At 35.1% G+C, this 13,085-nt stretch overlaps 1 protein-coding gene across 1 annotated transcript; it reads left to right on the top strand.

Moving 5' to 3' along the window:
• The first annotated feature begins 11,827 nt into the window (after positions 1–11,827).
• Positions 11,828–12,601, top strand: LOC149562287 (uncharacterized). Its single transcript, XM_089827954.1, has one exon. The coding sequence runs from the start codon at positions 11,828–11,830 to the stop codon at positions 12,599–12,601; it is 774 nt and encodes a 257-aa protein (XP_089684080.1).
• The last annotated feature ends 484 nt before the right edge of the window (positions 12,602–13,085 follow it).

The raw sequence follows: 13,085 nt of genomic DNA, 5'->3' as shown, positions 1-13,085 counted from the left end.
TGCCCGAGATTTTCCAAGGAATTCAAAGATTGAATGTATCAAGGTATTACTAAGAAGAATCCATAATACAAAGTTATGGCTAGATAATGGACCTATTGAGATCATAGAGAAGACAATTCAAAAGGTTATAGGATATCCAACTTTGGATATGAAGAAGATTGTACATTGTTTAGGTAGAGAAGAAATTGAGGCTAAAAAAAAGGCTAGATGGAATGGATGAGAGTTGTCCATCTCTACCATCATTGATCTAGTGATTGAATTCATAGTGAGAGTGATTTATCAAAAATTATGTTAGCCAAGTAGATTGAATAGTGTGCCATGTATGGTAGTCAATCAAGCATGGGAGAATGTTTTTTTAGATTAAGGTAAAAATAGGTTTTGAGCGGACCCAAAATCCCTTATAGTAAGCAGATAGATATACGAATAAATTATGTAAGGTTTTACAAGGACCTAGAACCTACAAATAAATGATCAATGTTCAAAACTAGGTTTTACACAAAGACCTCGAACCTAATAGTGAAATAGTGAAATAGAAGCTTAAAATGAAATAGAAATAGGTAAACCAAGACTAGCAACCCAACCAAAGATGAGAGCCCACAATTAAACTAACTATTTGATAACCTTGGCTAATTCCTTACTAGCCACCACAATACCTTGAAGGATATCTCCCACCATAGAACCAAAAGTAGCAACCATAGACTTCTTTATGCTTTGCCTAGTTTTTTACTAGGGCCACCTGATAGGTTGACAACAACAGGGGAAATAATTTCCTCATTACTTCTTTTACCCATAATTTTAGTATTAATACACAAACTTGAAGTAACCATGTCCATCCATTTCTCACCATCCTTAACCAGTTGGTGTAATTCCATTTCATAGGCCTTCAACCTCTCAGGGATATTTCCCACCCGATTGTCCAGCTAGACTCTCTTCATTTTTTCTTCATCCAATTATCTCTAGAGTTCTCCCATTTTTTCTTAAGTACAATGATTTCATTATAGAGCCAAGAATTGATGTGGAGAGAGGCCATCAACTTTAAATTTATCCTTATGGAGGAAATAAAGTTTCACCATGTTATTGTCATTTTTGGCCTCATCATTAGACATTTTCTCTAAATTAGTAGTCACATCTTGGGTAACATATAGGTTTAACTAATTTTCTTTGTTTAAACTCTCTTGAGTTGTATTATCTTCTAGTTCTCCTTGTTCAAATTTTTCTCTTTTATCACAAGGGTGTTATCCTCAACATTCTTTTCCTTTTTTGATTCCAATAGGATCTTAACATCATTAATATCCATCTAGGTAGGTACAGGCCTTTCACTTTACTTCATATTTTCCTCATTCTCACCTGAGGGTTTAGAATTTGAATTTCTCTCAATTTTCCCCTCTTTACTACTTTCCTCATCATCATTAGCTAAAGAGATACCCCAACTACTAGAATACACATCCAAGTTGGATTTGAGATAGCTACTTTTTATTTCATCCTCTTCATATTTTCTTTTCTCAAAATCCAAAACTTCCTCATTAACCTTACTAGTTTAATCAACATTAATCTCCTTTTACCCATCTATCATTACAACCCTCCTCAATTTTCACAATAAATCTTTTAGTTTTTTTAGCACTCATCTTATAAAGAGGCTCTTTCCCAATTGATTTCCTCTTCTTTTCCACTATAGGTGAAAGATTCATTGCATTTTTTTAATAATAATTTTCAATGAACAAAATTAGACCTTCATGGAGTATGGGCATAGTCTCTTTCTTTCTATGGGCTTGGAGGTTATTCAACAGAGAAAACTTCAAGTGATAGGGAAAGGACAACTTATCCTTCTATCAAAATGGGTTCAAAAACACAAAAATGGAATTTTTCAACTCTTTCTAATCTTCCATCCAAAATAAAATACTCACAAACATAAGATAAATCATCTTTCTATATTACCTTAATTTGATCCAGGTCATAGAAATAATCTTTCTTCACAAACTTTCTTTCCTCCTCTTCATTTTTGGGAAACTTCTTGAATGTAGCATTAGATATACTATTTTCCTTCTCAAATTTTAGGCCCTCCATAGGATGACCAGTAATCTTAGCTATAAACTCCTTGATCAAATCCACTATAACTCCATGAAGAGTAACCCTCTCCTTAGACCAATTCTTGAAGAACTATTTAGTAATGTGGGGTTTAAAGCCATCCAACTTCTTAACATACGTTGTCACCTTACCCTTCTAGAGTATTTCCCACACCACACATTTAGATTTCCATTATTTGTAGCTAGAAGGCTCTTGCTTCCTCAAATCCCAACCCATTATGCACCCAACTTTGTTAATTCTATAAAAATTGCAACATTCACAAAAGTCAAGATATCTTTTAACTCAATAAAAAATTCACCTAGAATATGTGCCTAGTCCTATTGGTAATAATGAATAGGTGCTCCCACAAAAAATGATAATACTCCATAATAAAGCCACCACTTGCCATATTAATCCACAAAATCTCACATAATCTTTCCTTTGATTGCATTATTCATGTCATAATTAATGATTTCCATCATCTCTCTTTCCTTGCTAAGGTTGTTATTCCACATCAGCTTCTCATCCTTGTACAAAACTTTCTTAGCTATCCAGTCAAACACTTTATTTCCCTCTTAGTATTTATGAGATATAATAACTGTAGCTAAACTATCAATCAAATTTTTGATCTCCATAATACTCCCTTCAATATTCCACGTAACAATATTCTTAGTATTCATCATGTTAATTATATTTAAGGAGTCCCCTTCCATCCACAATTTCCTAAAATCAGTTTCTACTAGAGTAAAAAGAAGCAATAACCTCTATGTTATGGCAAGTTGAATGACCAATAGTGATTGCTACATCATCCACCACTCTATTGTAATGTTCCCTCAAGACTCCACCACAACCAACTCTTCTAGGATTTCCTTTAGCTAAACCATCAAAATTAGCTTTCAACCAATGGGTAAGTGCACCATTTTGGTGTACAAAAAAGTGGACACCTAAAAAAAAAGCAAAAAATTCAATAACCTGATCAGATTACTTAGAAGTGAAATGCAGGCCAAGCTTGGTACCCAAGCATGGCCATTATAATCTAAAAAACTTGATTGGGTTTTGTAAAGTATATATTTTTGTCTACTTCCCTCATTTGGGGGCATTTTTATACCCTTAAATGACAACAACAATGTGGAGTGCAGAGGAGAAGGTAAAAAACCAATCAAGTTTGGGATTTTAAAAAAAAATTATTGCATTTCTATCCATGACACCTTAGAAATGAGGTAGGTCTTCATTTTATTCACCGTTTATGTATTTTTCCATCAAATTTTATAATGTGGTTTTGTAATTTATATGTTTTATAATTGTTTTAAATTTCTTTTATATAGATGCATCAAAGAATCCAAGAAAACAAGGGAGAGATAGAAGACCACCTCCTACACAATCAAAACCTCCACCCATTAAGATATAACCACAAAACACTCCACCCATTGTGACACAACCACAAAATCCTCCACTTGTAGTGGCACAACCAAAAAACCCTCCACTCAATATTCTCATTCAACAACCACTACCTCCTATAAATACTCTATGCATACAATTAAATTATTTAACTACTACATAAGAGGACCTCATAAACCACCTTACACAAAATAGTGCTAACATTTCCTAGATGGTCAACAAGTTATAGTCATCTATACTTTATCACCACTCAATGCTAGCAAATACACTTGAACAAATGACCCAAAAAAAAAATGAGGTGTCTAGGGAGGTTATGAAATGGGGTTCATGGAGGGATAGGTGTTCTACATTTTATGATGATGGGTTATCATATCAATAAGTGAAAGATAAAGACATAACAAAGGGTACTATATGTTTGTTTTTTCATCAATCCTATATTGGGCAACTCTCTATTACACACAACCAAAACTTTTCCTATTCATCGATGCACTCATCCTAGGATGAGAACATGTTTTTGTGGTAAGTGGTATATGCTATTTGACCTACTACCATATAATAATTATGAGGTGTCTCTATATTTTTTAAGAAAGCTATATTGTGAGTTCATCCTTTGCAAGAAGCCAAATTACTTTGTCATTCATCAGTTCCAGTGTGGAGGGAGAGGCTCTACATAGGATAGACTTAGGGATCATAGGGTGGTGCAACATCATGAGAGGAGATATACAACACAAAAAACCATGCCTTATGTTGTGCTCCCATCAATTGTAAAGGAGTCTTGATTTATAGACTCTTCATGTGGCTACATCATTGAAAAATGTTATCATTGAGCATGGCTCATAGTTAGGTGGTTTTCCTTCACCTATGAAAACTTAACCATCATCAGATGCACCTTTAGGGTCATCATAGCATGCAACAACTCCATCATTATCACCTAAGGCACCTTGGTCATCACATCCTATGACAGTTCCATCAGCATCACCTATACCACCAATGTCATCTTCACTTGTGTCACCTACACCACTAGTGTCATATTTTCTTGTGTCCCCTACACTACCAATGTAATCCTCACTTGTGCCACCTACATCATCATCATGTGCATCATTATAGTCTTTGAGGCCCAATCAACTCTCTTTTTTCCGTCATTACAGGTGTGATGGGATGGATATGGAGGCATTTCAAGATGGAGTGTCATCTCATCCATGTGTACATTGTGGGCATACTTTTTATTCATACAAAGGTGGGGATTTCACTCTTATAGATGATTTGATGGAGATGGTCTTTAGTGGTTAGGATACATAGGTTTATTTTTCTAAGTTTTGAAATGATATTATTTAATCACCTAAATATCATAAAAGTAAAAAAAACAATTATAGATCACTCTAGATTGATATGTGAACAATACGCAATGTAGGTTGCAACAATAAATATAAGAACACCATAGAGTACTCATTTTACTAGAGGTGTGAGGCTAGGAGCAAGAACACCCAAGGTAAATCTTTTTAAATATTCTTAAAAGTACAATAATACACTGGCTTAAAAATATCGTTTCTTAATTTGTATGACACTAACAACCCACTTATAGATCCTCTTCCATCTCCTGCCATCATTGAAACCCCCCATTCATCAAATCCATCCAATTCCCATCCACATCTCTTGCTCCTAGCATTACCAAAAACCCATCTAATGAACCCCATGAGTTTTTACATGATATTGTTTAATCATCTAAATATCGTTAAAGTAAATATTTTTATTATTTTATAGAGAAATTTAGATTGATATTTTCAAACAATATTCAATATAGGGTGAAACAAGTGGTATGAGAACACCACATAGTACTCATTCTACTAGAGGTGTGAGGCTAAGAGCAAGAACAACCAAGGTAAAAAAATTAAATACTCCTATTAGTACAATAATACATTGGATTTGAAACATTATTTCTTAATTGGTATTCTTTAAAGTACAACAATATCTTTCCATATCCTACCATCATTGAGACCCACCCAAATTTGTCAAATCCATCCAATTCCCATCCACATATCTTGCTCCTAGCATACCCAAACTCCATCTAATGAACCTCATGAGTTCATCCTCCATATACCCATCTGCATCAAATAACCTCCATATCACATAGGGTTTCTAGCAAGAGTGTGGAAATCATAAATCTCCACTTTTATTTCTTGACAAGGTGACAAAGGTTCATTCACATCTCTCTTTTCCTTCTCCATCTCTTTCTTTTCAATTTAGGCCTTGTAGTGTTTTTTAGCCCCAATTTTTCCTATCTTTCAACTATCCTTCCAATATTCCTTCAAGTACTTCTTTTGTCTTCTTGCCCTCCTATGATCTTCTTGTCTTTATTGTGCCTTCTTTTTATTTACAACATTATCTCATATATATAAAACAATAACTATTTTATAGGGTTTTTCTAGAGCTGAAATTTCTCAAATTGATGATGTTATACTTTATGCCATTAACTTTAGCCTTAAGAGCTATGTGGTATCATAGCTTGCACACCTATCAAGTTTACAATTTGGGTTGAACTCATGATGTGTCTTATTGATTCCTCTTATGTTATATTTATTTCTTCTTTAGGGTTCTCCACATAGCTCAAGGTTTGGAGGAAAGGGAAGGATATCAACAAGAACACCAAAACAAAAAAAGTAAGAAATACAAGTCAATCTTATATTTTCAAATTTATTATGAATGAATGTATATACATGTACTCAATATTGATGAATATGTGTTGACTTGTTCATTGACTATATGTAGAAATAATTTAGTTTTGTAGAGTTGATGAATGCACTTGAGACTACCGATGTTGAGGCAATGGAAGAGGTGAAATTTCATAACTTCCTTCTCATAAATTTTAGTTATAGTATGCATATGCTCTATATACATATTAAATAGTTGCATTACAAATAAGTACATTTTTTTTTTTCATTTTTATAGTAATTATCAACAATTTGTCTTATTAACATGTGTTATTTATCTTTTACCTTTTACAACACTTTGATATTTTGTGCAAATCCTTTCCCATTTCATTTTGTTTAGAGTTCTGAGTGTCAAAGATGGGGTCAACCACAATAGAGGCCAGAGGTATGTATGTAGAGTCTTACTTCAAGCCCTCTTGTGATATCAATTTGGATTGCTTGTGTGTGTGATAGAAATCCCTAATGCCTACTCTATAATTTTAACATTTTATCACTTACCACATAGGTTGTGCCTCATGCCAGCATTAATTCATCAATGGTTGTGCCTCTTGCTATCATAAGAGATCTAACTCATGCTACATTATGTTTTTTGTTTTTTACTCTACTTGGAATCCCTAATCCCACTCTATAATGCTAAGTTTTTATCACTTACCATACAAGTTGTGCCTCATACCAACATTGATTCATTAGTGGTTGTACCTCCTGCTAGCATGAGAGATCTAGCTCAAGTTGTAGTACATATTTTGTTTTCATACTCTACTTGGAATCTCTAATTCCTACTCTACAATTCTAACATTTTATCACTTACCATACAGGTTGTGCGTCATACCAACATTTATTCATCAATGGTTGTATCTCCTACTAGCAGGAGAGATCTGGCTCAGGCTACAATACATTTTTTGTTTTTCACTCTATGTGGAATTCATAATGGCACTCTATAATCATAACATTTTATCACTTACCGTATAGGTTGTGCTTCATACTAGCATTGATTCATTAGTGGTTGTACCTCCTCCTAGCACAAGAGGTCTAACTCAAGCTGTAGTAAATTTTTTTTGTTTTTTACTCTATTTGGAATCCCTAATGCCATTCTATAATTCTAACATTTTATCACTTACCATACAAGTTGTGCCTCAAACCAGCACTGATTCATCAGTGGTTGTGCCTCCCATGAGCATTGATTCATTGGTAGTTGTATCTCCTATCATCACTCTACCTCATCATTTTGTGAGGAATCCCACCCATCAAGAAAGGAGCCCATTACCATTATCATTCAATCAAACTATGGGACAAAGGGATGAGGTAATGAGCAACTCAACCATCCATAGTTTAGAACCCAATTTCTAGTTATTTTCAAATTACTTATATATAAGGTATTTGGAAGTGTATTTTAATTTTTCTTCTATAAACACTTGATGAACCACAAACTGCATCAAAGAGGCTCAATTTTGATGATCCACCATAGTCATAGATATTGATAGTGATATACATATGTAGTTGTGGTCATCACATGACATTGACATATATTCAACTTTTGTATTATATATATTCAAAATTTGTATTGTGCACATTCAACACTTCTATTGTATACACATGACATTTGTTAGGTATTTGACTTTTTTATTGTGCACATTTGACATTTCTATTGTACACATTTAACATTTTTTAGGTATTCAACTTTTGTATCATACTAATGAGACATAACATCTTTTTGTAACTATATGATTGATATGACATAATATATTGGTCATTTTCATATACATTAAACTTGAATTTCCATCTAACTTGTTCAATGTGTGCATACAAACTTGTATTTCATCTTACTTTCTTGAAATTGATCAAACACATGAATGTTCATTATTTTATATAGAAAATGTAACATGTTTATCAAATTAATTATGGCATATAATCATGTCACTTATTTTGATGTAATAAGACTTGAAAAGTAAAAATATGTCATGATTTTTGTATTTGTGTCGAAGATTGTAGGCTGATAGTGCTTAGAGACCCTTAGGGACACTTCTATCCATTATGGTCGATACCATTGAACAGACGTTATAGCTAAAAAAAGGTTAGTCCTAGCCAAAACCTCACCAACCAAAGCTAACAGAGTAGACGATTTGATCCTAGGGCCAATGGTTTAAAATATACACAACCTTACTCATTTGAATTGATCAACATTATAACTTTTGGCAACATGTGAGATACAAATGCCAAATCCAAACAAATTTGAATCTCTAAAAACTTAGATAGGTTTTTTTAGGCCTCGATAACATTATCATGTAGCACCTAATAATTTTTCAATACCTCACATGATCTCAGAGAAATTCCTAATCAAAGATTGTAGCTCATGGTGCTTAGAGATCCTTAGGGACACTTATATTTAGTGAGGTTGATACCGTCAAAGTGACATTTTGGATGAAATGAGGTTGGTCCTAGCCTAAACTCAACCAATTGGAGCTAATGAAGCAAACAATTTGATTCTAGGACCAACAGTTTGAAATATATACAACCTTGTTCATTTGAACTAAGTAACATTGTAACTTTTGACAATAGGCGACATATAGATGCCAAATCCAAATAAAGTAGAATCTCTAAAAACTAAGATAGGTTATTGTAGGCCTAGATAATGTGATCATATAGAACCTGATAGTTTATCAATACCTTGTACAAGCTTAGATAAATACTCGATCAAAGATCACAACTCGATGGTGCTTAGAGACCCTTAGAGACGCTTCTATTTAGTGTGGTTGATATCTCAAAGGGATGTTGTGGCTAAAATGAGGTTGATCCTAGCCTAAACCTGAACAGATGGAGCTAACAAAGCATCCATGAATTGCTAGGAATGCATTAGATGATTCAAAACCCTAGTTGCTAGGAAAGCACAAAATGAAGGAAAATGATTGCAATCTATTATTCTAATCTACTATACTAATTCAAATCAATTCCTTGAACATGTGAAAGCAATCCAAGGACTAGATTCAATCATATCATCACAAAAAAGAAATTTTTTTTTGAAAAAGTACGGATCAACACTCTAGAAGATACAAAAAAATTCTCCAAAACTTGTCTTCTTGATTCAAACCAAAGAATTTGGTCATTTTGTGTAGGGCACCTCTTGAAGACAAGAAGGGTCACATTGTATAATAGCATTATGATAATGTGAATGTAGGAAAGAATGAGAGTTTGTAGGTGGAAAGTGTTTGGATGAGTTTGATAGTGTTTTGGAGTACTTTTGAGGTCATGAAATGGAGCCATATGTGTAGCAAAAGAAGTTCTAGCCATTGGAGGGGGTCTTTTTTTGATGGATTCCATCTCAGAATAGTCTAAGGATGGTGTAACAACTTTCATTTTGCAGGCATGGTGTTGGGAGGTCAAACATTGAGCAAGCACTAGATTTTTGGGGTCCAAATTGGGGCTTTCATAACTAGTAGTGTCATAGAGTCAAAATGGATGAATATTCCTCTAATTGGATCTATTCCATGATACTTCTAAAAGTGTCAAGGTCTGGGAGTACACCCATGATAGGGTTGCTTTGAAAACATAATATCTAGAATCCAAAAGTAAAGCAACAATTTTTGGAAGGGATGTTATAAAAAAAGTGAAGTTGATTTCTAAATATGTTTGATAAATTAGAAAAGGATATTTGAATATATATTTTTTTTGGAAAGTCTTTTGGTAAAATTTGGAGAAATCTACAAATTTCTCACTGGGCAGGGTTCGTAGGACAATCTTAGAAGAGGACATAATGGTTATCACTTTGGGAGTACTATATATGTTATTTGGAAGGTATTGAGAACATTTATAAGTTAGTAACACCTTCTGGAAAGATTGAGGGGTGTTGGACTAGTTAGTTTGAAGGCAACCATAGAACATGGAGCATGGTTGAATGCATGGATATGGAGATGAGGAAGAGGATTGAGGTTGTGGAGTCTACTGGAGGTATAAAATGAAAAAAATGACCATTGATAGGTGTATATTGTGGGTTGAGGACCTATATTTAATTCTTTTGGAAGGAAGAATAAGGTGTTGTTACAAAACAAAAGAAAACATTAGCATTCCCTTCAAAAGATTTTGAAAATCCTCCATTAGCCTTTGCATCATGATCTCCAACACATATACACTCCTCCAAGTAATTTGGCCATTTCACAACCAAAATTTTCACTTGGTTGTTCATTCTTGACAAATTTTGCAAGAAATTGCAAAAATTGCACTTTTACAAAATTTGCACTTTGCAACTTTTTAACAACTTTTTGTACTATTATGCAATTTGACTCCAACTACATATGAAATGATCCAAAATAATTTCTAAAGACTAAAGATGAAAAAAAATGATCAAATTCAACCTTGAGTCTACATTTGCCCAAAATTTGACTATGTTTGACCAACCTAGAACAACCTAGACAAACAAACATTAGGTGATCTTTTGGTCTCCAAATGAGTTCACCAACCTATCAATTCTCTTCTAATGCTTGATACAGGGTGGTTGTGTGGTTAATAAACCTTTAGGACTCCTCTTCAATAATACACAACTTTCTTGCCAAAAGTTGCTCAAGCAACTTTTGAAAGTTGCAAACTTGCATAATGCAACTTTTAGATTTTTTGGCAACTTTTCACCAATTTGGTCAAATGACCTTCCTATCATCTCAAACTTAACCACAAACCTTAAAAATGGTTAAAAACTCATCCTAACTCTTTGTAGATCCTATTGACCTCATCATGATGTCAATATCATGTCTTGTGCCAATCAGAGGGCTATTTTAAGCCTAAAAGGGGTGGCATAATGTGACAGCAAGGACATGGTTGAAAACAACCCTATCCAAGCTTTGTATATGTTGTAGAGAAGACAAATTGGTATCCAAATTTCAATTTATTTTCTTGATTTTTTTGGAAATTTGGAAGAAAAATGCAAGAGGGCAACCATTTAAATCTATATAAGTTGAAGATAATTGAATATTTTTTTGATATCATCAAACCCATGAAAAAAAGCTCAAGTTATAACAATAATGTATAGTATTTACATCTCTTATGAGTTTTATATACAAAATCTAACATCTAAATATGCACATGTGGCATCTCTTATCATGTTTTTATACAAAATATGGCATATAAATATGCACATGTGACATCTCTTATCATTTTTTTATAAAAATTATGGCATATAATATTCACATGTTACATTTATTCTCTTTTTCATGTATAAAATTTGGCATCTACATATGCACATCACTGTGAAGTTGCAACATTTTTCATAACATAATTAATTCTAAGCGATGGGAGCAGATAGTGATGGGAGCAGAGAGAGTGGGAGTGTTCAAAATTTGAATTCATGCAAGAGCAAGAATTCCTTGGATGGTTAGTTTCGGGCCCTTGGACTGGAGCATGGACAGCAAGATGGAGGCTGTCTGGCTGCTCCTGGCACTGGGGACAAGTCAAAAAGCACTGTTGGAGGTCCAACTGTCCTTATCAAGGAAGTAGCCAAATCTCCTTTGGTCTCCAAAACAAATGTGCTAGGACCTAAAAAATGGTCCTCACTCTTCAGGGTTAAACCCTCTGGTAAGTCCTCTTTCCTGCTTGTTAAAACTATTCAGAATTCGGTGATTGGTTCTTGTGCGATAGACATCCCAGATGAGATTGTGGATCACAATATTTAGTCTATGGCTTCTACTTTGGTTGGGAAATTTTTGGGGCCTAGACCGAGCATTGATGAAGTTAGGCAACTCATAAAAAATAAATGGGCTCTCAAGGGCCAGGTCTCAGTTACGGCTATGGTGAAAGGCTTTATGTCTTTCGATTTCACTTGCTCTGAAGACCTTGCTAGCATTTTGAGTGAAGGGCATTGGGCCTTGGGTTGCTCTTCCCTTGTGCTCCAGAAATGGTCCTCTGGTATGAGCTTGAATGATTTTTTTTTCACCCAAGCTCCTGTGTGGGTAAGACTACTAGAATTGCCACTTGAAAACTGGAATGAGGACATCTTTGGGGGTATAGCCAGGACCTTTGGGGAACTTCTCTCAAAGGATCCAATCATTGCTTCCAAGCGTCGCTTAAATTTTGCATGCATCTGCATTGGGGTGAGAGATGGAACAGACATGCCTGAGTTCATTGAACTTCATTCCAAACTTGGAGTGCACAACCAAAAAATTATTTATGAAACAATCCCCTTTGCGTGCTTCCTCTATCTGAAGGCTGGTCATAAGGCCCACCAGTGCCCCAATGAGGCAAAGAAGATGATCACGAAACCAGTCATCCCTGATCAAACCAAGAAACTTGCTACATGCCCTTCTGGTAAGGGAAAGATGAAGGTGCTATGGAGGTGCAAACTCTCTGTGGTGCAAGGGAGAAAGACTATTAGCCTAAAAGTCACAGCAGCAAAGGACACTACTCAGAAGGATCCCCCCAAGGAAAATGTCATCTCCACCCCCCTTGAATAGGGCCCTATATTGGAAAAATCAATCTCAGACCCGTTGGAGGTCCCTAAGGTGTAGGTAAGCTCCCCCTCCTTAGCTAAGAATCCCGTTGTGGATCAAAATATCCCTCTGGAAACTATAGTTCAGTTTTCTCTCGCAGCGGAGGAAGTCCCTCTTTTGGGAGCTACAGTGTTGAATCACCTAGAATGGGAATCCCTAGCCTAGGATGAAGATACCCAAGCTAAGTGTCTTCCCCTTGAGAACACTCTTTTTCGGGGGTCATCTCTGGCAAGGGGGGAGACTCTTCAACCCCTATAGGAATTGAGGCCAAGCTTCATCTCCTCATTAAGAACACTGATCCATCTCAGCTTGCCCTTTGGGAAGATAGGTTAGATAACAGTGCGACGGATAGCCTTGATGAGTGGTGCATGGTCAAGAAGAAAAAGAAGAACCAGAAGAAAATCCCCCCCCCCCCCCCCCCCTTCTCCTGCTTTAACCAGAAGCAGGG

This window comes from Cupressus sempervirens, chromosome 4 (assembly GCF_028749045.1).
Source record: "Cupressus sempervirens isolate cs-2001-9-10 chromosome 4, ASM2874904v1, whole genome shotgun sequence".
NCBI lineage: Eukaryota > Viridiplantae > Streptophyta > Pinopsida > Cupressales > Cupressaceae > Cupressus > Cupressus sempervirens.
The sequence above is the reverse complement of the archived record's forward strand: the minus strand, read 5'-3'. Positions and strand labels throughout refer to the sequence as shown.